Source organism: Chrysemys picta, chromosome 2, assembly GCF_011386835.1.
Source record: "Chrysemys picta bellii isolate R12L10 chromosome 2, ASM1138683v2, whole genome shotgun sequence".
NCBI lineage: Eukaryota > Metazoa > Chordata > Testudines > Emydidae > Chrysemys > Chrysemys picta.
This window is the reverse complement of record NC_088792.1, coordinates 80,329,179-80,356,725: the sequence shown is the minus strand read 5'-3', so window position 1 is coordinate 80,356,725 and position 27,547 is coordinate 80,329,179. Positions and strand designations below refer to the sequence as shown.

Sequence of the window (27,547 nt, the reverse complement as noted above, 5' to 3'; positions counted from 1 at the left end):
TAGAAGAAAAAATTCTTTTTGCTAGCAGTAGAACAAGAGCTCTCCCCCCCACTCTTAATCAATTGCCCTGTTGAATGAATGAGGTGTGGATAAGCAAGGCATGAAAGGCAGCACCTCCAGACAGCCTCAACTGTTGGAGAGGAGCTGGGAGCCAGACCCAAGGACAATAAAACATGTCAAGTGGGCTCCTTAAAAACAAGCAGACATACCGAGGGGCCTCGGGGGTTAGAAGCAAGCACCTTCTTTGGAAACACCCTCTTTGCAGCATTGGGACAACACTCAAAAGAAAGCAGCACAAAGGACCAATGGACACAGACACAGAGTTTGAATCTGGTATAGATTTGCATAAGAGGAAAGCTGCTATAAAAGTGAGGTGTCTTGCAGAGGACCCCGGGTCTCGTCTTGTCAACATGGGAGCATCGATCCGGATCGGCAGAAGCCCGGCTCCACCCCCTCCCCCATCTAACTCACCTGGCCAGTGAAGTTAAGGGGAGCAACTAATTGGTAACAACAAGACGGAGTGTGTTTGTGTGTGTGTGTGTGAGTGTAAGTGTAATATATTATATGCATATGATACAGCGTTAATGAATACATGTATTACTAATAAATGTGGCGTTTTGCCTTATTCCCCCGAAAAGATCCTGTGCAGTACTTTAAGTACAACAAGGGAGGGAGTCTGGATGGGGGGGGGGGGCTAGAGCTCAATGGAGGGGTCTAGATGCTGGGGGAGTGGGCCTCATTGTGGTGGGGCTCCAAGTGCAACTAGTTGGGACTTGGTGGGGTGGGAATCCCAGTGCAGTTGGCTCATCGGTGCAGGGGGAATGGGGCTCATCAGGGGGGTTCTGCGTGCAGGGGGTGAGGCTCAGTGGGAGGGTCTGTGTATGAGGTGGTCTGGATGCATGGGGGTTGGGCAGATGGGGGAGTAGCTCCCTGTACAGGAATCCTTCCCCCTCAAGAGCAATGGGTGCAGGAAGCAGGCAGGGGAGAGTTTGCAGTTTCCTACAGCCAGGGGAGAAATCTGGGGCGGTGTCTGACCTGGCCCTGGATGCCATGCAGGGGAAGAGAAAGTCCCGCCCTCCCCAGCTCAGCCGTGACTAGCCGCTGAGCCCAGCACAGCGTAAGAGCCACCAGACAGGTCTTCACAAGTTCCGACCCCTGCCCTATAGTGATTTATCTCTCAGCCACCTGAAATATACTGCTGGGGAGGGTCACATAACTGCTCTTGTGGCTTCCCTTTGCTTTCCCTTTCTGTGGGGAAGCAAAGAAATCTACGGGGGGGGACATAAATTCTGTGCCTGCACAGTGGCACAGAATTCCCCCAGGAGTAAATTTGGTCAGGGCTGTACTGAGGCAGCCTGAATGCCACAGATCAACCAAGCCACAGAGAACAACTCTTATTCCAGTTGACCAAAATATATTAAACATATTGATTACTGTCTACAGCAATAGTTTGCAGAATAGAAACAGCCATTGTGATACAAAGCTGAAACAGGATTGACATTTGACGGTTGAAATAGGTGTTTATTTTCCATAGTGTTTTGCCTCAGTGCTGAGTCAGCAATAGGCAATCATAGCTCTGGAAATTATTTAATGCCATGTAACATCATTTCATTAGCAATCGCTAATCTAGTGCCTGCATGCAATTCCAAATGCTTGCATAGACCTTCCAAACATCACTCGTCATACATGTTCAAGTCATTTTATACAGTAAATATTGTATGAAAGATTAAATGGGCAACACATCATTTGCAATCCTCATGTTGATTAAAGTGACTGTTCTATATGATTAACAACATGACCAAAGCAATAAAATGTATATAGCAAACAAGAACATCAGCATTTGCTTTAGCTTTTTGGCTGGATAGTCTTGTGAAAACAGTGCTCTGCTTAGTGCATGATCGCCCAACACAGTAGCATTTAACCTCAGAAAGGGAAACTACACACAAATAAGGTAGCTAGTTATACAGAAGTTAAAAGGCACAGTAACAAGAGTGAAATGCCTGCAAGCTGCATAGAAACTTTTTAAAAACACTGTAAGAGAGGTTCAAATTAAATGTATTTCCCAAATTAAAATACATAGAGGACCAAAAAACTGTGCTTTCCAGGAAGCAAAAGAAGTGAGTAAAAGCAGAAAGACATCCTTTTAAAACTGGAAGTTGCATTCTACAGTGCAAAATAGAAAAGAGCATAAACTCGGGCTAACGGCCAGCACCAATGAGCGCTCCCGTCCAGTCGGTAACCTGCAACCAGGGCTGTGCCCCCCTAACCCCGCCTGCAGCTGACCGGGCGTCCCACAGCAGCAGGGCAGCGACCGAGCCGCACACGTGGAAGGCAGCCCGTGCACGAGACCGGCTCTGGCGGGGTGGGGGGGGGAGTCTAGCCCGGCCTCCCTCCCCGAGCACGCGCAGCAGTAACCCTCCTCCCGGAGAAACCGAAACCACCTGTGTGCGCATGCGCAGGAGCGGGTTGCACGCGAGCTGGGCGGAGTCGGGGAAGCCTCGGCCAAGGCGGAGCTGCCGGTGCGAGGGGCGGGGCGGGAGCTGGCGCAGGGAGGAAGCGGAAGAAGGGAGCGAACGAGCGTGGATCGGGGTCCGGTCTGGCCATGGACGCGGCGGCGCTAGAGCTGGACGCGGTGAAGTTCGCCCAGCTGGCGGTGCAGCGAGACCAAGGCGGCCGCTACCAGGAGGCGGCCTTTTACTACAAGGTGCCGGGACCCCTCCCCCACCGCTGCAGCCGGGATCGCCCCGGGACCCCTCCCCTCTCCCCTCCCCCACCGCTGCAGCCGGGATCGCCCCGGGACCTCTCCCCTCCCCCATCGCTGCAGCCGGGATCGCCCCGGGGCCCCTCCGCTCCCCTCCCCCATCGCTGCAGCCGGGATCGCCCCGGGACCCCTCCCGGGAGCTCCCTACCTCCCGGATTTCATGTAGTTGCCCCGGGTGTTCCCGTCTACTGCATGGATGCCCCCCGCCCGCAGACATTACTCACATCGGTGTCCCCCACACTGTGAGGATTCTCCTCCACCCGGGGCGTTAGTCCTCGAACTGGACTGTGGGGACTGGAAGATCGCCTGGGCTTTTGGCACTGACCAGTCACAGCTACCAAGCGGGCATGGAGGGGGAGATAGGGGGTTGTTTAGTGGGGGACTCCTCCTTGACTGCAGCCCAAGGTGTAAAATGGTGTCTCGGGGGGAAGATATATTATCAGATCCCATGGCTGTTTGTCTGAATGAAGGGAGGGGAGACAGTCTTCCTCAGAGCAGTGAGTATTAAACACTTGTGTCCCATCTTCGTGGAGAAGGGAAGTGAATGGCTATGTATGCAATGGGTTTCCTTTTGATCTCATCCCCACCCATTTTTCTTCCCTGAGGATTGGGAAGACTTTACCATTACTTTGAGACATTTGCCTGATCAGAGGTGATTTAGAAAAACACATTTGGCATGAGGGGTGATGATGGAGCTGGGTAACCTGTGTCCTTAAATACAAGTTCAGAAATACGGTTTCCCTAGGTTATTTTTAGACTGCGGAAACTAATAAACTACCTGTGTGTTTTAAAACTGGTTGGACTTGTCATCTGGAAGCTACTTACAAATGGGAGCAGATGGAGTTCCAGCCCACAGAAACTTAACCTTATTATTGCACGTCAGGAACCTTAATGTGATCTCATTGCAAAAGGAAGAGAAATACAGTGTTTTTCTTCTGTTTTTGTGGTGCATTTCACAGATAGCCCCTGGAGACATTTTTACTTTTGGTTAACAGTGAAGTGGGAAGATTTATCTGTTTAACATCAGAGATCTAAGAACAAAGTATGCTAGAAAACTGTAAATGAACAAATTTGGGCTATTAAGTACTGTACACAGTAGCAATCAACCTTAGCTGTATTGTTTATGACAAAATGAGTAACTGAAGTGGTGAAGCCCCAATGCAAAAGGTTATTAATGGGATGAGTTCAAACTACATACTACTTGTGTATTCCCATATAATGATTCTTGGCTTATACTTATGCAGCCTTTCATCTAACATCATTTTACAGACCTAACTGCACTCTGAGGTCTCAGTTTTAATAGCAACTGTTTAGCTGTGTGAGGTTAGCATGGAGAGGTTACATGATCTGCCCATGGTCTCGTGTCACATTCGTGGCACTCAGAATAAAATCCTGACTTCCAGTCTCTGGCCACAGTTGCTACACAATACTTCCTCTGAATTATTTTGATTATGTTGAAGTGACAAGTTCTAGTCCAGTTCAGATGTAATACATCAGCTTTATGGTAGCTACAGAATATCCACGCTATTTTTTTGTTTTTTATTTGGCGCACACTTTCCTATCAGTAAGCTTTTAAAGACTGATTTCTATCTAGACTTTTTATTGACTAGCAGTAGTAACTCTGACAGCATGACCATTCTACAGTTATAATAAAATAGCTTGGGATGTTCATCTTTTGAACAGCTACCTTTGTGCTGTAATGGTGCTTATCTTTTGAAGACTTTTGCCTAATCAGAGGTGATAGTCTGATTATTATTAACGAGGGTCCACATAGGCACAGGTGTCTTGGGGCCTGATCTTGCAGGTTCTCCTTGTGCAAACCTCATTATACTTACCGTATATACTCATTCATAAACCGAATATTTTTGATAAAAAGGTGACTCATCAAAGAGCGGGGGTCTGCTTATAAACGGGTCTACACCAAATTTGATTTTAAACTCCTATGGAATCATTGAATTGAATATCTAATACATTTTTGTTTTGTTTACCTGGAGTGTCTGCAGGCATGGAGCCCCTCAGCTCCCTGTGGCCGCGGTTAAGCCAGGGCACTGATCTAGTATAGACAAGTCCTAAGAGATGGCTTTATAGACTCTCAGGAAGCTCATTTTAATTTTGCAGATCACTCCATATGCTAAAATATTAAGTGGAAGGAAAAACAACAGAGGCCTCAGTTGTGACTTGAAACAAGTTTTTGTGCAGGCAGATCCTCCTTGAAGTCATTGTGGCGCTTTGCAGGCCTAGGGGCTCACCTGCATAGAGCTCAATGCAAGCTCATAACCCCATCTTGCAGGAAGGACTTCTTCCTACAGCAAGCAGATTTATTGCATGTTAACTTTTCCCTCAGGAAGCTGCCCAAGCCTTGATTTATGCTGGAATGGCAGGCTCAAACTTGGAAAATATTCAAGAGAAGATAAATGAGTACTTGGAGAGAGTTCAAGCTCTGTATTCAGCAGGTTGGTGAAGAGCTTTCTAATTATATACTTTAGATTAGATTCACTGAGTGGGAAGAGGTATGGTCCTGTCAACCATATAGCTAAATTACTATATTTCATCCGATATCCAGAACCCCCCAACACATCAGTAAGCTGAGTGCTAAGATGCATCACAAGTGAAGCTTATTTGGGGGAATTATTTCATATTAACATGGATAGACTTTTCTACTAAATATTCTTACATAAGGAAGTGGAGCACTTCTGTCATGGTAAATTTGAGAAAATGGTTTAGCCATAGCACACACAAAAAAAAGAAGCCAAGAACAAATAACACCTAACACGTGCATTTAGGCCCCATTTCTGTACTGAAATCTATGCAGGTGGACTCCTGCTCTTTTGTGGAATGCTGCGTGGTCACGGGTCCACTTGTGATTTCATTGCAGTATTGGTGCTTGGGCCTACAAGACACAACCCCCACTGAGTCTTACCAAGTTCATTTATCTCAACAGGAGTTTTTTCCAAAGAAGTACAGGATCTCACCATATTTTATAGACCACAATTAATCCATGTATAGTATTAAAGTTAACTATATTCATATTTTTATTTCAAATTCACAGTACCCTGAGGGACAATGTCTCTAGTTCCTATGTTGTTCCTTTCTTGTATCGTGTCTTTTAGCTTAAAATCTGACAGGATGTTTAAAAGTGGTGTTGGTTTCTGGCCCATGAGCAGACGTAAGCTATGTGACCATTGTGTTCTTGCTTGCCCATTGTAATAAAGATTTTTCCACCCAAACCATCACAGCTAGCTAAATGCTGTATTTTTTTAAAATCTAGTTCAATCACAGAACACCGACCCCCTGAAGTCAAAACAGCAATTGGACCTGGAGCGTGCCCATTTCCTGGTTACACAGGCTTTTGATGAAGATGACAAAGGCAATGCAGAGGAAGCTATAGAATTGTACACAGAAGCAGTGGAACTCAGTTTGAAAACAGTATGTTATGCTACAAGTTAACTTGGTGGAATTATGTGTTGGTAAGAAATTCTTCCATTTACACAGGTGACTGATCTTTAGAGGCTGGCTTAAAAATGTAGTACCTGTATTTTGATTTTTTTGTTTTGTTTTGGTGTTTTATTTGCCTTCTGTTCTCTACATCCCATTGAAAAATACTTTGCATACATTGGCTACATTCACTTGATCCTGCACTGTTCTTCAACAGTGTAAAATTGATATGTGGGTTTTTTTTCTTCCTAGACTCTCTCTTTAAAATGTATATAAACCATATAAGTTTGCTGGAATATTCTTTTGGAGTCTATGGCCTGTAGCCAGTAAAGAAAGCTAAAACAGTTTAAAGTGTAATTCTTCTCCCAAGAAGATGGTCCTCTAATGTGTCATTGGAGACATTTTTGTTGTTGTTAATATATTACAGGCAAATGCTTTTTTTTTTTTTTTAAAGTAACACTTAACATAAGTATTCCTACAGATTTTCACTAAACTTCTTTTATGACATTAACACTGTACAAATTAATTCCAATTAAAATAGAAATAAATAATTGCCTAATTATTTTTAGTATTTAAGTGTTACTAAATAATATTACAGGTACTGCTTTTTTCATACTAAGTCCAGTAGCCAAAACTAACTCAGTAGAGGAAGAGCTCACCATCATGATGTAACTCCACCAAGTCTGATTATCTTCTTCTGCCCATTTTTTTGTTATGTGATATATTGGGAGGGTAACATTATTTCTCAAGGTAATATTTACATAAAACACTAAAACGTTTTAGTCTGAATCCTGCAAATACTTAAGCACGTGCCTGACTTCACTCAGGTAAATAGTTCCGCAGAAGTCAAAGGGGGACCGCACAAGCTATGAAGTTAAGCACTTGCGTTCGGTTTTGCAGGATAAGGGTCTAATCAAAGACTAAATGTTTTTCCCTTTGATTTGTTGGCCCTGGGCTCTTTCTGTCTATGCAGGTATTCATCATATATCATTTTGTTGTCTTTGCTGTATCCTACTCTCTGTTGTTACCATGCTTTGCCACATATTTAGATTAAATATTGTGCATACAATTAATATCACTTTACCCAAGGTGAAGGGAAACTCAGACACTAGCTGCATCTAATGAGGGACCCAAGTGAGAAGAATGGTTAATCTGTTGCTTTAGCAAGGTGATAGTTTTATGCTTTTGACACTGCAGGCAGTGCAAGAAGGTTCCTCTCCCCATCCAAGGTAAAAGAAAATCCAAACAAACCGTCCGTTCACTCTCTTGGCGACAGTGGTTCTATTTAGTTCCTTAGCTGTAGGGCTTTCTGCCTACCATATCCAAGTGGAGAGACCAGTCTGTTCTTCTACGCAGGCTGTATGCAGGGAGCAGTTTTCCAGCCTGAATATTCCGTTTCTCACTTCTCCCGTGGTCACTTCCTACCCTACTCTCCATCCCACCCTCAACCTCCACTGGCTCTGTTCCCAAGGCCCTTCCAGCCAGGAAAAATTGGGAATGAGACTTTAACTTGTAAGCTGAAGAGTTTTTTAAAAATGGAAGAAAGTCTTCTGATTTTTTTACTTTTATCATAAGTTTCTCTGATTTAGGAGGGGCGGGGGGGTCAGAAAAATCAGTTGGAAAACTTAAAGGGATACGCTCAAGTTCAATAGTGTTTTAATGTAACATCTTTAATGGTTGCACTTTTTCCCCTGTAGATTTTAACTTGATTTATTTTCCCCCCCCAACCCCCGCATTCTATGTGAATTCAGTGCTTTCCATGCTGAAAAATTTAAAACAGTACCTTACATTCTAACATATTGTGCACACCCACTCAGATGAGACAATGAGAGAAGCAGGTTTATTTATCTTAGTATGTGGAGTTTGCTTTTTCTTTAATCTCAGTGTAGGAAGTATTGACTGGTTTAAAAAAAGACAAATTTGGAGGAATTCTGAGGTTAAAATCTACAGGTGAAAAATAACAAGTGGATATTTGGCAGTATGACTTGCACATCTGGAATTAGATTGACAGGTGAGGTTTATAATGCCTGCTATTTTATTTTTTCTCTTAAGGCTAATGAAACTTCAGATGCAATCCTTCAATCAAAACTCAAACAGCTGGCTAGACAAGCACTGGATAGGTGAGTATTTGCAAAACACTCATGCAAACCATTGGTATCGGGTTACAATGCATACTTTGAGCTGGATTCTCTGGTCCACTCTGTCCATTTTGTGTTGCTCAGGTAGCACAAAGGGGATGGATTCTGGCTTGAAATGGCCCATGGAGAGTTCTCCTTTTGGAGGAGAGCTCCCCACTGGCATAAAGCTGACAGAAGCAGCTCCTGTGTCTACTGCTCTAGGGGTATGGTGATATGCTGGGGTAGGGAAAGAACAGGTTAAGAGTAGAATGGAGTTTCATAATGTCAGTTCTCTGCTGACACTAGGTCCATTAGGACCCCCGCAGCATAAATTAGAGCAGCCCCTTGGCTTCTCTAACTAATGCTGGGTTCAAGCTAGCACTGAGCCAACCCTTCCCCTGCACTGAGTGGAGCTTTGATGGAGGGGAAAATTGAACCCTTTAGTTTAATCTGTATGTATATCAGTGTGTGTATATATAGTAGATTTAGTGGGCTAGATTCCAATCTCAGTTACACAGATATAAATCCAGAGTAACTCTACATAAATCAACAATGTAGCTGAGATTAAAATATGGTCTGTAGTATGTTGAGTTCTGGCAGATATTATTTCAACACCCTTGTCCATATCAACATGATAAATTAAATCTCTTCATATCCACATAAATAGTGAACATCGTAATGGATTTTGATTTTTGTATTTAGCTTCCAAAACATACGTACATTCTCACATAAATCCTCCAACTAGCATAATTTTAAAAGCGACAGAAGCTTGAAAATGAATTAGGCCTAAATTGTTTTATATGCTAATTACTTTTGGTGTATTTTTGCCATTCTTACTACGGGAGAAAGTAGAGCGAGATGCTGGCATCAGGAACTTCCTGAGTATGCATTTCACATCTACATGAAGTGACTTCTTTAGCAAGAGCAAAATAGATAGTTTTGTTTGTCTTTCCATCTGATGTTAATTATATGGAGGCATGAACAAGCAAATTAATAATTAAACCATACATTTGTTGTTGCTGTAAACAAACATAGAATATTTGTTTTAGAGCGGAGGCACTGAAAGAATCTATGTCAAAGTCTTCTCAGAAAGACAGACAAACTGCAGCTAAACCGAATCAGCCAGTCAGAATGTTCTTTCCATTGGGACCTGATTTTTCCTTGAATGATAAGCCACAGACAATCAGAACAGTGCAAGCTAGTGAATCTCAAGGCCAGAGATACACCACAGAGGAGATTGAAGTGCTCAGGTAAGATACAGTCCAATTTTCCCAAATTGTATTATCCATGTAAATCTACTGCAAAGCGCTAGATTGAGATATAATTGGGTTTTGCGAGGGGAAGGAGGGATGGGTAATTTTGGTTTGGTTTTGTTGGTTGCTTTTTAAGGAGGTGGGAGAAATATTTCTGTAGCATTCATTACCACAGTACAGTAGAACCTCAGAGTTATGAACACCTCGGGAAGGAGGTTGTTTGTAACTCTAAACAAAACGTTATGGTTGTTCTTTCAAAAGTTTACAACTGAACATTGATTTAATACAGCTTTGAAACTTTACTATGCAGAAGAAAAATGCTGTTTTCCCTTTATATTTTTAGTAATTGACGGTTTACATAGTACTGTTTGCTTTTATTTTTTTTTTTTTCTCCCCTTTCTGTCTCTGCTGCTGCCTGATTGCATACTTCCAGTTCGAAATGAGGTGTGTGGTTGACTGGTCAGTTCATAACACTGAGGTTCTACTGTATTGAAAGCTAACATGTTCCCAAAAATAATCTTTTTGTAAGTGAACACAGATGGCTCCTTGTCAGACAGCATTCTTTGTAAGGTGTATTTGATAGAGAATTTAATTCTCCTAATGGATTAAGTATTTTTTCTGTTATCTCTGTGTATTCATTATTTCTTTAGTGCAGTACAGAACATAGACGCCACACATTTATTTCCTACCTGAATGAGTGTATCATCTAGGGGTCTGATCCTGTGAAGTGCTGAGATCCTTGTAAGATTTACAGAGTTCTCTCAAGTAAAATTGAGTGGGAATTAAGGGTGTTTATCATCTTGCAGGGTTGGTCTTTACTTAGGCCCACTCCTTCTTGCATTGACTTTGATGGGAGTGGGATCAGACACACAAATTGTACATGCTTTGGTGTTCAACAATTAATAGAGAATATCCTGAGTTCAAATTACAAGTATTGAAAACTCCATCAAATGCATCTTAGGTTATGTCTACAGTGACCCCAGTTTGGACTGCAGGGGTGTGACTACAGTACTACACTGTAATTCTCCTCTGTGGGTGCTGCACATGCAAACTAAAAGGTTCTTAATTTGTTTAATGTAGTCCCGTTAACGTGAACCAGGAACTTTTTAGTTCACACTCGCAGCGTCCTCATAGGGGAATTACATTGCAGCACTTTGGTGCATACTGCTATTCACATCCCCGTAGTCCAAACTGTGGGGCAGTGGAGTGTAGGAAAATCCTTCCAAAGGACACTGTCTGGACAGATGCGCTCTGCTTTCATTTTCAAACAGATACTGGAATGTAAGATTTCAGTGGAGGTTAGTAGTGCCCAGCTCTGTGCAGGATTGGGTCCTAAAAACTTAAGGCCTGATCCAAAGCCCACTGAAGTCAGTGAGAGTCTTTCCACTGGCTTCAATGGGCTTGGATCAGGCCCTAACAATATAAATATGTTTTGTGCAGGAAAAGTTGGACAGTTGAATGAACCAGTTTCATTTTAAAAACAAGTTTCCTTTTTTATCTTAACTGATAATTGTGAAATGGAAACCTTTCTAAAGCTTCAAAGAGAACTTCACAGTGCTTTAAATCCTATATATCTTTTGTTTTGAAAATATCGTTGTTGTTATTTTGACTACCTATTGTTCAGCAGTAGTCACTGAAACTTGTTACGGTCACATCTGGCTTGTACATATTTCTTGATTCTTCCTGATCTAAAATAGCTCCCATCTATAGGAAGACACACACAAAAGCAGACCAATGGTCCTCTGTAGAGGTACAACGGTCTGCTGTCTGCACATCAATATGTACCATTGAGGTCCAAGGCCTTAAAATACATTTGTTTAAATATACTTTCAACAATGTCTTTAAATTTCTATTTTCACAAAGTTATAACTTATATATATATATATATATATATATATATATATATATATATATATATATATATATATAGCTCCCATCTATAGCTCTGTGTGCACTTGAGTATCTCTTTGCAAATACACTAATAAATACATCCAGTGTTATCATTTGTACCGCTTTTACTATTTGACTAAATGATTAAAAGTAGATGAATATGAAAAAATCATCTCTTAAAGTGCCAACTGATTGATGCCCAACCCAGCAAGTACTCCAGCTTTAGAAATGTAGAACTTGTAGTTATTCCCTATTTGAGGCAGAATGCCACCGGTTCTCAAGTGCACCATTTCTTGGCTTCTGTTTTTTCATTACTTTCATTGTTATTTCCTGGGTGTTGTGCTCTGGAAGTTGGTAAAACAAAACAGCTTTGAACATTATGGTCCAACTTTGACACTTACGATCATGTTCTCCTTTTATGATATGCAGAAAGACATCAAAGATAAATGGTATTGAGTATGTCCCGTTCATGAGTGTTGACCTGAGGGAGCGTTTTGCCTTTCCAATGCCATTTTCGTAAGTGAACATCAGTTACTCCAGTTATTTTTGTCTTGTTTTCTCTCAAAGTTTTCCTGTGTCTTCATTGCATTTCCTTTCTCAAAATCCAAATTGTTCAAGTAAGGCTGTAGCTCAACCTTTACTGTTGCCAGCCAGTAGAGAGTGTGCCATTTGCACCAAGTTAGTCTGACAGTAGAAGAGAGTGCTAACAGCGAAAACTGAGGAGTTGCATGCAAAGTTGGCTTACAACTCAGCCATGATTTTCAAAAGTGACTATGGATTTGGGGTGCCTCAAATTCTGAATGCTCCACTTGACACCTTAATGGAGCCTGACTTCCAGTAAGTGCTGAACTCCCAGCCTCTGAAAATCAGGCCCCATTAAAGTGTGTCAAGTTGAAAACCCCAAACCATCTGTTAATTGAAAATTCTGGCCCTCCTTTGTACTGGCTGAACCTGGTGCTACTCCTCAATGCATGTTGATCCTACTGTGCTGTGTTTTTTCACCTTGTCTTATTCAGTTGCACTTCCAGCTCGTTAGAAATCTTTGGACTTGGAGAGTGGGTGTGGGAGGAGGGGGGTGGTTTTTTTGTGTAAGCCTGACATCTTCACCACATAATTTCAGAGGGCAGCTCTAGTTTCTCTTCAGAGTGGAAATGGAACTGTGGTTTAGTGCCCTGGTTCTCAACCAGGAGTCTGGGGGCCCCAAGGGGCCACGAGTAGGTTTCAGGGGTTCCACAAAGCAGTTCCAGCATTAGACTCATTTGGACCCAAGGCAGAAAGCCGAAACCCCACAGCATGGGGCTGCGGCATGGGGCCCCAGGCAATTGCCCTGCTTGCTATCCCCCAATGCCAGCCCTGGCTTTTATATGCAGAAAACCAGTTATTGTGGGACAGGTGGGCCGTGTAGTTTTACAGCATGTTGAGTGAGCTTCGGAAAGAAAAAGGTTGAGAACACCTGGTTTAGTGGATAGAGCACTGAACTGGGACTTGGGAGGCCTGGCTTCTATTCTTGGTTCTGCAGCTAGCTTTCTGGATGACATTGGGCAAATCACTTCACCTCTCTATGCCTCTGTTTCTCCACCTGTAAAATGGGGATACTGATACTGACCGTTTTGTAAAGCACTTTGGGATCTACTGATGAAGTGTGTTGTATAAGAGCTAGGTATTATTATGAGATCAGTAACCTGGGACTCAGGTGACTTCCTTGGAAGAGGGGACCACAGCAGGGACAGACACTGCTTTTAGTTCAGTTATGTGAAACTGTTGGGAAGATTTATAAATGTAAAGTTCAGTGACAATATGAGGGAGATGGGAAATTATGAATTACAGTCCAGTATCTTGAGACCTGCCAGGCCCTGAGTGGACTAGCTCAGCACTTTCCAGCATTGAGTAAATTTCTCCAACAACAGTGACCAAAAAAAATAATCTTTGTTGTTAAAGATGGCTTTTGGAATTCCCCTCTCCTGTTTGGTTTCATATGGAGGGGAAATGTCAACATTTAGTATTTTATATTTTACTTATGATATGTCCCAAATAATTATTAGCTTTGTAAGGCTATTAACTTAAACTACTTTATAGCTATATTTACATATGTCATAGAATCGTAGAAGTGTAGGACTGGAAGGGACCTCAATAGGTCATCTAGTCCAGACTCCTACACTCAAGTCAGGACTAGGTAATAACTAGACCATTCCTGACAGGTGTTTGTCTAACCTTTTCTTAAAAACCTCCAACAATGGAGATTCCAGAACCTTCCTAGGCAATTTGTTCCAGTGTTTAACTACCCTTACAGGTAGGATGTTTTTCCTAATGTCCAACCTAAACCTTCCTATCTGCAATTTAAGCCCATTGCTTTTTCTCCTATCCTCAGGTTAAGGAGAACAATTTTTCACCCTCCGCCTTGTAATAACTTTTTATGTACTTGAAAACTGTTATGTCCCTCCTCAGTCTTCTCTTCTCCAGGATAAATAAACCCATTTTTTTCAGTCTTTCCTAATAGGTGGTGATTTCTAGAATTTTAATGATATTTTGTTGCTCTCCTCTGGACTTTCTCCAGTTTATCCACATCTTTCCTGAAATGTGATGCCCAGAACAGAACACAGTATTCAAGTTGGGGCCTTGTCAGCTTGGAGTAGAATGGAAGAATTACTTCTCGTGTCTTGCTGACAACACTCCTGCTGATAGATCACAGAATATTTCTCTCCCCCACCCCTTTTTTTAAATAATGTTACACTGTTGACTCATATTTAGCTTGTGATCCACTATAATCCGATATCTCTTTCCATAGTATTCCTTCCTAGGCAGTCATTTCCCATTTTTTATATGTGCAACTGATTGTTCCTTCCTAAGTAGAGTTCTTTGCATTTGTCCTTATTGAATTTCATTCTGTTTTACTTCAGACCATTTCTTCAGTTTGTCCACATCATTTTGAATTTTAATCCTATTCTCCAAAGCACTTGCAACCCCTCCCAGTTTTGTATTGTCCGCAAACTTTATAAGTTTACTCTCCGTGCCATTATCTAAATAATTTGTAAAGATATTGAAAAGAACCAGACCCAGAACTGGTCCCTGTGGGACCCCACTTGTCCTGGCAGCTTCACTGTGAACCACTGATAACTAGCTGGGAAGGTTTTCCAACCATTTATGCACCCACCCCCATGTCAGCCCCCCGGCTCTGTCAGCACAGCAGTCTCTCCCACCTCCCACCCCCGGGCAGAAGCAGCTCGCTCTCTCTGCCTGCCTATGGTTCTGTGATTCCCTCAGAGTTCTCCCACAGCCTCCTCAGCTCTCCGGGAGCGGCATCCTGAGCAGCTCTGTGAGCTCTCAGTGCTGAGGAATGTCAAAGCAGCAAGGCAGTAGTCCCCCTCACTCCCCACTGCCTGCAGCTGTGTTCTAGTACAGGGCAGAACAGGAGCATTCCACATTAATTATTTGCTTTGTTGTGGGAGCATAGCAGCACGCTCAGCTGTCAGATACTTCCCAGAGCTTTGAAAGGGGAGGGGCGCATGCCTACAGGGCAGCAGAGATCAAAACAGCGAGCAGAGCCGTCATTGTGGGATGCTGGTGGAAGCCAGTTATATCAACAAAACAAACAGCAGCGTCTACACTGACACGTTGATGCTTTAACTTTGCCGCAAAAAGCTTTATGCCTCTCGTTGAGGTGGTTTTATTTTGAAGGCAAAACAGAAGAGTTTTGCCGCCAAAAGTAGCTTTGCAGCGTGTACACCTCCCCTGTTTCGTCAGCGAAAGGCAGCTTTTACCGAAAAAACTTTGTAGTGTAGACAAGGCTTTAGACTAGACAGATGTCATCAGGCCCTGTTGACCTGAAGACTTTTAACTTGTCTAAATAATTCTGAACTTGTTCTTTCCCTATTTTAGCCTCAGATCCTACTTTCAATGGCATTCACTGTTAGACATCCAATCGCTACTTACCTTTTTGGTGAAAACTGAAACAAAAAAGGCATTTAACATTTTCACATTTTCTGTTAGTGTCTTCCTCCTTCCCCCCCCTCCCCCCGCCATTGTGTAATGGACCTTGTTGATTAATGTCTGTGACTGCTGTAAATAAAATGGGATATACCATGGAAAGTTGTGTCTGATCTGTCTTTGGTTGATTTGAATTCTTTTTTTATTATAATTTTTAAATCCAGAGATAAATGCGGCAAATTACCATTGTCACCCAAACAAAAGGCAATGTTTGCCAAGTGGGTGCGGCCAGATGACCTAACAAATAACCCTACAATGATCTATACTGTGTCAAGTTTCAGCATAAAGCAGGTAAGTTGTTTTTAAAATGAAATTTACACCAGCTATTCTGATAATTGCTGAATGAGTTCGGGGTCTTTTAAAGTAATGTTGGGGTGCTCATTAAAACCTAGCAAGTAAGAGAACTTTGCTTTGCCCTCATCTAAGACCTACATTTGATTTCACTGTGGACCATTTGACTTTGTTACGGCTGTCAATTAATTGCAGTTAATGCATGTGCTTAACGGAAAACAAATAAACTAGATAAAAAAATTTCATCATTAATTGCACTGTTAATAATAGAATACCAATTTTAAATTATTATAATTATTTTTTGATGTTTTTTCTACATTCTCCAAAATACTTGATTTCAATTACAACACAATACAAAGTGTACAGTGCTCACTTTGTTGTTTTGATTACAAATATTTGCACTGTAAAAAAGATAAAAGAAATAGTATTTTTCAATTCACCTCATACAAGTCAACTCAGTCCTATTTCTTGTTCAACCAATCACTAAGACAATCAAGTTTGTTTACATTTGCAGGAGATAACGCTGCCCACTTCTCACTTTCAGGTGACATTGTAAATAAGAACAGACATTCACTTGGCACTATTGTAGCCGGCATTGCAAGGCATTTATGTGCCAGATATGCTAAAAATTCATATGCCCCTTCATGCTTCAATTTGTAGGCTCTAAAATTTTATATTGTTTGTTTTTGAGTGCAGTTATAGAATAAAAAATCTACATTTGTTATTGAACTTTCACAGTAGAGATGGCACTATATTACTTGTATGAGGTGAATTGAACAATGTGATTGAAACTGTGATTAATCAAGACTATTTTTAATCTCATGATTAATTGCAATTTTTTAAAATTGTTTGACAGCCTTACTTTATTTATGAGTGTAAGAATAAACAGAGGGAAAATATAGGTAGGAATGGAAAACGTAACTATTATACACCTCAGATCTCCATATCCAAAGGAATCTAGTTTAAAAAACTACATTTGGGCAGTCATGTATTCCAGTGAGCAGCCCATTATAGACTCATAAGGTATCTGCCTTCTTCAGACCTCTAAGAATCAAGAGTCATTGATCTGTTAGCTATGGGATGCACAAGGTATAACTGGACAAGGGGCAGAGCACTCTAGCTTCTGACATGTTAACAGTAAAAATAAAAATCAGTTTGGCACCATACATGAGGGGGGGCACATACAATGGGTTTTTTGAGCAGCAATAAGATGAGTTTCAGAGCTTGCACTGTCTAGCCTGACCTAAACTATTCTATCCTGCAACCAGCCACAAGATGGCAGAGCCCACCTTCAGCTAGCTTTAATCTCTTTCCATCTCCACTTGCTTCTGTGGATTTAAGAATAGGAGAAGCAAGGTTTGCCCTTTTGTTTCCTAACAGTAGCATATTACACACTTGCTTATACCATATATACTCGATCGTAAGCCGGTTCGTTTATAAGCTGAGCCCCCCAAGATGGATAAGAAAAAATGGAAAATTTTTATAACCCGTTCATAAGCCGACCCTATAATTTAGGGGTCAGCAAACTTTGGCTCCCGGGCCCTCAGGATAAGCTGCTGGTGGGCCGAGATGGTTTGTTTATCTCGAGCGTCCGTAGGCACAGCGGTAAACCTAAGTAAACAAAGTGTCCTGGCACGCCAGCCACTTACCCTGATGGCCGGGACAGCAACTGCTGGGGAAACTTTTTTTGGGGGGAGAAGCTGGGAGTCAGGGGAGTAACCCCTGTGACCACCCCCCACGTGACCCCACCCCTGGCCCGGGACCCCCACACTCTCCCCATCCCTTCCCACCTTATCTGGGGAGGGCCAGAGGAGGATGTCTCTGACCTGGCCGCAGCCTGCTCCGGCAGGCTGGGGCCGGGCGGCGCGGCCGCAGCCTGCCAGCCCCAGAGCTACAGCTGCTTTGGAGGCTGGGGGGAGAGCAGCGTGCCCAGAAGTGGAGACACTCTGGCCCTGCCTCTTCCCTTCTGGCTGTGCTGCCTCTCCTTGCTCCTCTGTTGGGGGAAGGGCTGTGTCCCACCTCTCCCTCTCTATACCCGTTCATAAGCCGACCCCCTTCTCTGGTGCTTCCCTTTTTTTACTAAAAAAAAAAAATTCAGCTTATGAACAAGTATATACGGTATGTAATATTAAACCATGTGTTTAATTTGACGTTTGTTAGTTGTTGTTTTTTTTTAACCCTTGCTAGGAAAATTAGTGGCAACTTAAGTTATTTTTCTCCTCTACCAAAGATATAACTTTACATTGAGGTTGGTGGAGCTTTGTAATTGGCAATTTTTGCTCTACCAATCCAAATAGCTATGTCATTGCTCCATTTGCAATCTGAAGTCAGACAAAACTAATTGGTCCTGACAAATGATTAACCAAATTCTGTGCAGGTAAATTTAAATTTAGGCCACATCAATGGAAACAGAAGTCAGACCACCGAGAGTGTTGGAGGGTTTTTGTGGCAAAACTATATATATTTTGTCCCAATATTAAGCCACATAGGGCCTGATTCAGAGTCCTCTGAAATCAATGAGAGCTTTTCCCATTGTTCACACTGTGGACATTTAGGAATCATCTGTCTCTGAATCTCATCCAGTTAATTTCTTTCTTCTGTCTCAGTTTATCAGGTTTTAGTTTTGAGGAAACTTAGATTTCCCAACCTGTTGGGAGTGCCTTTGCCTCTCTTGGTTCAGAAATCCTTTTGTTTGTTGGAAGCACTTCTAATTGAACTTTTTCCTGTTAAATATTAATAACAGTTAAACCCTCACTAGTGTCTTTTGCTCCTAGACAATAGTATCAGATTGTTCTTTTGTGGCATCACTAGCTATCAGCGCAGCATACGAGAGACGGTACAACAAAAAGTTGATTACAAGGTAAATGGCTGTTCCTGTTTAAAATCTTGTCAGTTATGCAACGTTTAAAAGCCTGTCTCTTTTTAACATTGGCTATAACAGATAGAAGCCTATATTATGGATGTCATGATTTAACATAGGTTTATGTTAAGCTTGCTTATAAACGTACATAAACCTGAGATATTATATTTTGTAGAAAGTCCAAATGTAGACATTTGGTTCAAAATTTTCAAGCTTACCTGCCTAAAGTTAGACTCCTAAATTCATGTTTGGGCACCTGAATAAAAATGTCCCTATTTTCAAAGGTGCAGAGCACCTGCCGTTCCTGTTTACGTCACTGGAATTTGTGCTGCTCAGCACTTCTGAAAATGAACCCCCCTTTTCGTACATGCTGAATATGGTTTTTGAATCTTAACTTTAGACACCCATGCTTGGAAAATTTGGCCATTTGGGGGGATTTTTTTTATTTCACTTTTATCTCCCTTAATCATGCTTCATTCACTTGTTTTCACTCTTTACTATGCCAACTGCTGTACAGTACGTGCCACATTTTACCTCTTGCTTCAGCATTGATGTTAAATAGAATTGAGATATTGTTATCAACTAAAGTCCTGATCCTGTGATGAACTCCACATGGGCTTAGCAGTCTGTCACATGGAGCCAACTGTGGGATCAGGGCCCAAGAGTTTTTGAAATTTTGTTTTAATCAAAATTAGTTTTTAGCAGTATTTTGCCCAAACCACTGCCATTTGTCTTTTATTACCTTATCCCTCGGGCAATGGTCTCTTAAAACCTTAACTTCTTCACTCATAGTCTTTGATTTGCAACGCATACAAATATTGTATGTATTCAGAAAGATATACAATATTGCTTGAATGGTAAAATATACAGTTGCATGCATTTATTTTGTTTGATTATCTATGAATGACTAGCTGACTGAGTGGGTGACTGCAAAAAGAATGAGGTATACAGATCTTGTTCGAAATATAAATTAAAACAAGAAAATTTAGTTAAATTTCTCATGCTGTGATTCACACAGACATTCTAGTAATTTGAGATGATGGCATGCATTTTTAAATTCCAAAAATAGATCAAATTAATGTAACCCTTTTTTTAAACATCAGATAGTAGGTATACATACAACACATTGTTCAGATATATTATAATTTCTTTTTCTTTTTCTAATAGCATAATTTACCCTCAGAATAAAAAAGGAGAACCAGAGTATAATCCATGTGGAAAGTACATGGTAAAACTTCATATCAATGGTGTCCCTAGAAAGGTAATTAGCTTTAAGGAGAGTAGTATGATTATTGGATAAGCTAACTACCTTGAAAGTTCATTCCATTTCATTGTGAAGCTGTGTTTTATTTCTCAGTAAGAATTCAAGATGCACATGCTTTCCAACAAATGTATAATTATTACACCTTGCTACATTTCATTTTGGTTACATAATAATGTGTAATATAGCATAGGTGCCTGACCCTGTAAAGATGCTGTGACACTCTGGGGATCAACACAGAGCAGTAAGGGGTTTTGCCCTGTAACCCTGGGTGCTGCTGTTCTGGGCTGCTTTCGTTCAGACAGTGTGCTTTGTAGCACAGTAGCCTTACCCTGACTTTCACCAGCCTGGTTACTCCTTGGAGGGTGACATCAACATCCTTGCAGATCCAAGTTCTCCCCCAAAACGGCTTTCTCTGCAGTGCTCAGCCCCTCTTACTGTAGCACCACAAAACATTATCACGTTTGCTGCGCCTTTAAAGAGACAGTACGCAACAGCTTATTCACTGGGGTTGACAAACTCTCCACTTCAATCAAAGCACTGAGTTGGTTTGTTGTAAAAGTAAAACAAGTTTATTAACAAATGGAGATAGGTTTAAGTTATGCCAAGTATAAGCAATAAGGATAGAAATAGTTTCAAAAATACACCTCTCAGACTGAAACTCAACAAACTAGAGTCTTTGGTTCAAAGAAGTTTTTTCACCACTGTCATTCTTCCAGCATGCCTGGCCCGTTATTTAGCCAGGACCCAGCACATGGAGCTCAGAGCACTTGATTTCTTTGCCTCCTTAGATGAAGGATAACTTAGGGGTTCAGTAAACCTTTGAAGTATATTTTTAAGTGTATCCCCAGGTAAAGTAGCTTTCCCTTGCTGAGTGTAGACACCATACTTTCTGGCCTAGACGCCGCGCTGACTTCACCCTCTACTGTGATTTTTACAGTGCAAATGATCTTTCTGCAATCTCCAATACAAATTAATAGCCCACTGTCCTTGGCCACACCTGGCTTGAGGTGGCATCCCCTTTCCTTTGTCTGGAAAAACCTGTTTATCAACTTTCCCTGACGTGCCTGATTTAAACACATTTTAGTTACGCATTTCCGGCACCTCTGTATACGTGGTTGTAGGTTAACCATACATCACACAAGAATATTAACAGTCAGTGAGTTATTACATGACACCTCTTAAATAAATATGCCAACTATAGTGTGTGAGGTGTGTTGAGCAGGTTAGGCCAGCTGAGTTTTACATAGCAGCTGTGTTCTCCTACGGTAACACCTGCATGTAAATATCCTTACTCGTGTGAATGAGTCCCATTGAAGTCACTGGGGCCACTCAGGAGAGTAAGGTTATTCATATGCAAGTTTGCGGGGTTGTGCCATAAGTTTGTGCTTCATTAATGGTCTGTACCAGTGACAGATTAGTGTCATGATGAGGCTGAGATATTTTCTTTGTGGAGCCATTACAGACCATTTTTGGAGTAAAAACTCACACACTATTCTGCCTAATTTAAAACAGAGATTTTAATAGTTTCAAAACCACCATCATGTGGCTGCTTCTTTCAAGAAAAGGAAAAACTACAAACAATCGAATGAAGGAACTGGAATAGCAGATGTGATGAAGTTTGAGGCCATCTTCCCTTTGGACAAATATAACTATTCATATTTCTGATTGACTGGGTGAGGGGGTTTTGTTAGACTTTTCTATACATTTAATAATAATAATACCTAGCTTATTTATAGACCTTTTCATCAGTAGATCTCAAAGTGCTTTACAAAGTTGGTCAATACTATTATCCCCATCTTACAGCTAGAGAAACCGAGGCACAGAGTGAAGTGCCTTGTCCACGGTCACCCAGCCTGCTAGTGGCAGAGCTCAGAATAGGATTCAGGTCTCCCACGTCCCAGTTCAGTGCTTTATCCACTAGGCTACACTGCTATTATGAATTAATTGTTGTGTTTTTAAGTCAGGGAACAATGTTTAGTTTCCTCGCAATCTGAAAGCAGCTATATGAACTAGAATGAGCTTCTGAGGATTTTCATCTTTTGAGAAAAGTCTGTTTGAATTATCACTTTTATGATAATTTGTTTGCTTATTTGCTCAGGTGATAATAGATGACCAGTTACCTATAGATCACAGTGGAGAACTCCTCTGCTCTTATTCCAACAATAAAAGTGAATTGTGGGTATCCCTGATAGAAAAAGCTTACATGAAGGTCATGGGTGGATATGATTTTCCTGGATCAAATTCTGTGAGTACCAGATTATTCTTTGCAATAGGCAAAAATGTCCATGTAGTTCATCCCATAGCACATAGCTTTCCTTCGAATGAATAGTGATGAGATCTAAATGAATTGTCTGAGGAGAGGAATGACTTTTTTCTTTTGTATGTTGCTGTCTGGGTTTATTTTTATATATAGATTTTAAAAGTTACTTTGATTTTAGTAAATATAAATTAAGTTGCTTTTAGCATCTCTCGGATCACATACGCTAGAGACCATGGCCCTGATCTTGCAAATGCTTACACACGTGCTTAACTGGACTCAGTTGGAATAGTCCCATCAAAAGAGATTTCAGTGAGACTGCTTGTGGGTACAGTTACACATGAGTAAGTCTTTTAAAAAAAAAAAAAAAGAAGAACAGGAGTACTTGTGGCACCTTAGAGACTAACAAATTTATTAGAGCATAAGCTTTTCGTGGACTACAGCCCACTTCTTCGGATGCAAAAATAGGCCCCAAACCTGCAAAGTACCTATGTTTATTTTGAGAAGTTTCATTAGGGCTCTTGTATGTTTCATAAAACCATAGTTTTGTGTTTTACACTAATAATCCTTTGGTCTCTAATGCCATTTGTATAATAAGTAAAAGAGACATTCTCCCTTATTAAGTTGAGGAATTGGCTAGGGGAGGAGCACATCAATCATTTTACTGCTCTTATGCGCATGGTGAGAATGGGTACGTGTGTAAGTTAGTATTATTTGATAGAATAATACTAACATACATAGCTATGTAACTTGGTATTCATATAGTAGTTTCTTTAGCAACCGCAACATTTTTATATAATGCTCAAGTTTAATCTGAGAAGCAAAACACTTGCAACAAGAACTGGACCGGTTTTGCTGATCTTGGTCTCTAATCACATGAAGAAATGCTTCCTAACATTTGAACTCTCGCAGCATATTTCTCAGTTCATACCAAGGTTCACACCTGATGATGTCCTGAAAACCAGACTTCATTGCTTTTTACTTGGTTGCTCATCTTCTTTTGATCTTTTGGGTAGGTTATCGGGGACTTTCTCATTGAATTTGGTTTTGTATAGAGAGTAACAATAGTGTAGATTTTTCTAAGTTTGTTCAAGTCATTACCATGACACAATTTCAGAGAATAGGGAAGTTGTCAATGCCAAAGAACAACTTGACTTCTAGCATTTGTTTCAATGAAACATAGAAACTCCAGCTCTTGACAGTATGTCTCCTTCTTTGCATAATCAGAGAAGCATTTCCCAATGCCTGCCCTGGATGTGTTGCTCTCCAAGGCCTATCTGTCAGTACTGTCCTTAGACAAGTTGGGAGGCATTTCTTTGCGCTTTCATAACCCTGCTTATTTGGGAGAGGGAATAGGGAAAAAAAGACCTTTTTTTCCTAAGTATTTTTGGGAGAGTGAAGCCCAGTATTGTGCTTGTAAAGTGCACCACTGCTAGTTAAATTGAAATTGCTTTTATTGTGCAGGACTTTTCACCATGTAAAGCTAGTTGTGTCTTGGAGACCAGCTAGAGAAAAAGCTAAACTATTGAAGGTGCACTTTGTGGCAAGACTCGACCGAGGCTTGTTTTGGGACCTCACTCTGCGAGTACTGGGAATTTGAAACCATGAGCGTGAAACACTTTAATTGTACTTTAAAAAGATACCAGTGAACAGTACTGATTATCAAGCCACTTGTTTGAGAAAATCATTTTCTTATGCTTAAGCACAGGCTAGTCTAATGAAAAATTGCTCTCATAAGTGTTATGAGGCTGGTGCAAAATAGCTCTGTGTACAATATAAACTAATTTAATAGGCATTTTAAAATACACTTAAAGGTAGCGTAATGTGTCTCTTATGACCAAATATGCTTGCATTTCAGAACATTGATCTCCATGCACTGACTGGCTGGATACCAGAGAGGATTGCTATGCACTCAGACAATCAGGCTTTCAATAAGGACAGTTCTTTCAGAATGCTCTATCAGAGGTAGAAGTTTGTTCTTCCTTGGTGAGAGAAGATGCTCTTCGTGAAACAGATGCGTTAATGATATGAAAGTGACTAAAAACGTGATGGTCTTTGTCACTAGCTCTAAACACAAGCATTGTGGTCCTACTACATCTGATCCTTCATAGCCCCTCTCTGCACTCTCCTTTGAAATCCGCTGGAGGAATAGGTTATTAATGGTTTTGACATCAGAGGCTAATGGAGAAACAAGGGAGCTCAGTTAATAGATGGAGAACTGGATCCCCATCTCTAGCAGAACTATAATTTAAAAAAAATAATAATCCCTCTTCCCTGCCAATGGTGGGGGGGGCGGGAGGGGGAGAGAGTGGGAAATGGGGAGTGGAAGTTGAATCCTCCCCTGGGCTAGATTCAGGAGGAAGCAGGAGCCAGAGAAAGGAGGATGGATTTCCCAGCTATGCAGCATGAAGCTGACTTCAGAGTGGAAACAGGTGTGGTGAGGTTGCTCTAATAGTGCCACCAGAGTCCTTACTAACTGCCCAACCAGTAGCTCTCCTGTGGAGGAGCACAGAGGTGCTCTGTACCTGTCAGGACCAGGATACTAACCTGGGGCTTAGTATATCAATCCTGCTGTCATGATACGTGTGGCCTAATTATGTTTTTCAGCTGCGGGCATTGTTCCTTTTTCCCCTCCCCAAATTAAGAAAAGTCTCATTTAGCCAACCACTTTCTCCTCATTGTCAAGGAAGGCAGAGCACCAACATGATGGGAAAGGGATCTCAGCTTGGCCAAAGCATTAAAACAAGCAAACGCTGTACACCTAACACAAAAACTCACATTTTCTTCAGTAGATTTGTGACCTCCTAGTAGGTTGACAGTCACTCTTACGATCTGTTTCTCTGTATTTAGGCATTGGGGGGGCTAAATTTTCAGATACTACAGACCTACACTGATGTTAAACCAGCATTTGTGCATGCAAACTGATGTAGGAATATGGAAGCATGTACTTTTCACCCTCTGATCCTTAGAAAATTTGCCCCCAAGATCATAAGTGCAGAGACTTATTGTTTCAGTTTGATGTATATAGCGATTGACTAGCATCAAAGGATCGAACAGTGCGTTAGGTAGAAGATTTATTTCACTGAGCGTCTTTAATAAATGATATTGTCAGTGTAAGACTGAATCTGACATGTTGTTTTCATGACAACAGTAATTTTCCTACTAGAGCCTGATCTTAAATGTTGAAAAGTAACAATTATACCTTCTTTTATTGAGCTTGTACAAATAATTTCTGTCTCCTTCAGAAAAGATTACTTGCACTCCAGGTTTGTAAAGTTGGGTCTTAACAATACCGCAATTTGGAAGTAGAGAGTTTAGTGTTCAATAAATGTAATAATATTACACTGGTCATTTTACATGTGCTAATAACCTAAACTAAGCTTCCTTAATTTCCCCTCCAGATTTCACAAAGGCGATGTCCTTATCACAACAGCAACTGGAGTGATGTCTGAAGAGGAAGGAGAGAAATGGGGTTTAGTTCCAACCCATGCATATGCTGTTTTGGATATTAGAGAATATAAGGTATCCAATAAAACAAGAAGCTTTGTAGTGGGTGCTTTTTACATACTGTCATCAGTTGTAATAGATGGTGGATTTAAACGTGATTGTCCAGTGACAGTGGAGTTTTGCTCAAAGACGGGGCTTGAAATCTTTATCTTGCTCGAGAGCTTTATCAAGTTATTCCCAAAAACTTAACACTGTATTTCCTTCAGTGTTTAGTTTATGTATCTATTTGGTAAGATTAACAATATGTTCGCTCTTACCCTGACAAGATAAATCAGGTGATTTCTTTATTGTTTCTCTAGGGGCTTCGATTCCTCCAGTTGAAAAATCCCTGGAGTCACTTACGCTGGAAAGGAAGATACAGTGAAAATGATGTGAAAAATTGGACCCCAGGGCTACAAAAATACTTAAACTTTGATCCTCGAACAGCTCAAAAAATAGACAATGGTAAAATGAATTTAAAAGATGTCGTCAAATCAAAAAGAATCATACTTCTGTTTGACTTTTTTTTGTTTTGTTTACTTTTGTTACAAGTAACATTTAAGGATATATCACTAGAAGATTAGAAAAAAAGACCTCTTGTCAATTTGAGTAATTGAGAGCAGGTGTGTGGGGGTGGGGGTGGTGGGGGGGGGCAGTTTCCTTGTTTTTGTGGGTCATTCACACAGCAATGTGGGGGACGGGACAATAAACAAAACTGTAAAGCAAAAAAAAAAAATGGCAAAGGCAGGTAAGAAGTACCTGATATTACTTTAAACTCATGTTTCAAAATTGACTAGATTTTAATAGAGTGGGTCATTTAATATATTTTAAATTTAAGAGGTTATTTCTTAGTATTAGCGTCTATTTTCCTTTTTTTTAATCATGTGATTTTGGCCATCCTTAATACTTCATAACACATACTGAGAAACCTCATAATACCATTTACTAGTACGTGAGTGGACTCTTCAGTACTTCATTAGCTGTTTTCCTACCATTCAGAAATACATATTCATACACTCCTTGTAAGGAATGTTTTATTTCCTTTCATCCAAGAGATCCGTGATGTCTGTAATGGGGACTTGAAGATTTTCTCCCTGTGCTACACTTTAATGTACACAAATCTTTAGTTGCATTCACTTGTTGACTGGATGACTATAAGTTGCTGAGATATTTCTTTGAGCCCAACCGGACTACTACATAATTATGTAGAGAGATTGAGCAATACCAGGCACTGTCTTGTTGCCCCATCTTCCCCCAGATAGAACTAATGCACTGCATCAAGGAAAGCAGCATGGGTTTCCCATTTGGCAGGGCAAAATGCTGCCACTAGATCAGCCAGTTCCCAAATGCTACAATAGCTGCTCCACTTTGGAAATACAATGTAGTTTTTTTCCTCTATGCGAACAGTTGTGTCTCTTGTCTCCCCACTGTAATTAATTAACCCTTTTTGGGTCTGGTGTCATATTTTTTACAAAACAATGGATGCAAAGGCACTGAGATTCCATGTTGATGAGTGTGGTGTAAATAGCTAGGTGGAAAAACATTATTTATTAGCAGAAAGTAATTCCATCCTGACACTGGCTTTATAATCTTCAGGAAGGATAGCTAGTTATTCATTTATTAATGCATCACTTGACAGTACTTGGATTTAAATCCCTGGGTTCTGTAAAGGGATTGTAAAGATGTTACTTTTTATGATTGGATTGGTATCTGACTAGTCTTGGTATCAACATGTACAGTTGCCATGACACTGGATATTCTTTGTACTGTAAGTCTGAAATACATCTGTATTAGCAGCTTGTGTTACAGTGCTGTCTGTGAGCATATGGAGAGTTCAAGGAGCAGGATTTCAATAGCTTGTAGTAGTGTTGGCTGTGGTTGCAATTGGGTGTGCTGAGGAGAGGATAATAATTGCCAGTGAATATTGTAAAGATTGTACAATATTGTAA

General features: G+C 40.9%; 1 protein-coding gene across 4 annotated transcripts in view; it reads left to right on the top strand.

The window, feature by feature from the left end:
* The first annotated feature begins 2,519 nt into the window (after positions 1-2,519).
* CAPN7 (calpain 7) overlaps positions 2,520-27,547 on the top strand; it is a 40,030-nt gene continuing 15,002 nt past the window's right edge. The window contains exons 1-13 of one of the 4 annotated variants that reach the window (XM_065583586.1): positions 2,520-2,704; positions 5,106-5,214; positions 6,030-6,187; positions 8,249-8,316; positions 9,363-9,563; positions 11,886-11,972; positions 15,605-15,731; positions 18,506-18,591; positions 19,759-19,852; positions 21,954-22,100; positions 23,971-24,077; positions 25,514-25,634; positions 25,919-26,063. In XM_065583586.1, the coding sequence (XP_065439658.1) occupies positions 2,603-2,704; positions 5,106-5,214; positions 6,030-6,187; positions 8,249-8,316; positions 9,363-9,563; positions 11,886-11,972; positions 15,605-15,731; positions 18,506-18,591; positions 19,759-19,852; positions 21,954-22,100; positions 23,971-24,077; positions 25,514-25,634; positions 25,919-26,063 (1,552 nt within the window). In that variant the 5' untranslated portion in view covers positions 2,520-2,602. Of the gene's footprint in view, positions 2,705-5,105; positions 5,215-6,029; positions 6,229-8,248; positions 8,317-9,362; positions 9,564-11,885; positions 11,973-15,604; positions 15,732-18,505; positions 18,592-19,758; positions 19,853-21,953; positions 22,101-23,970; positions 24,078-25,513; positions 25,635-25,918; positions 26,064-27,547 lie in introns of those variants that run through there. The other 3 variants (XM_065583587.1, XM_065583584.1, XM_065583585.1) reach the window with 3 other exon arrangements.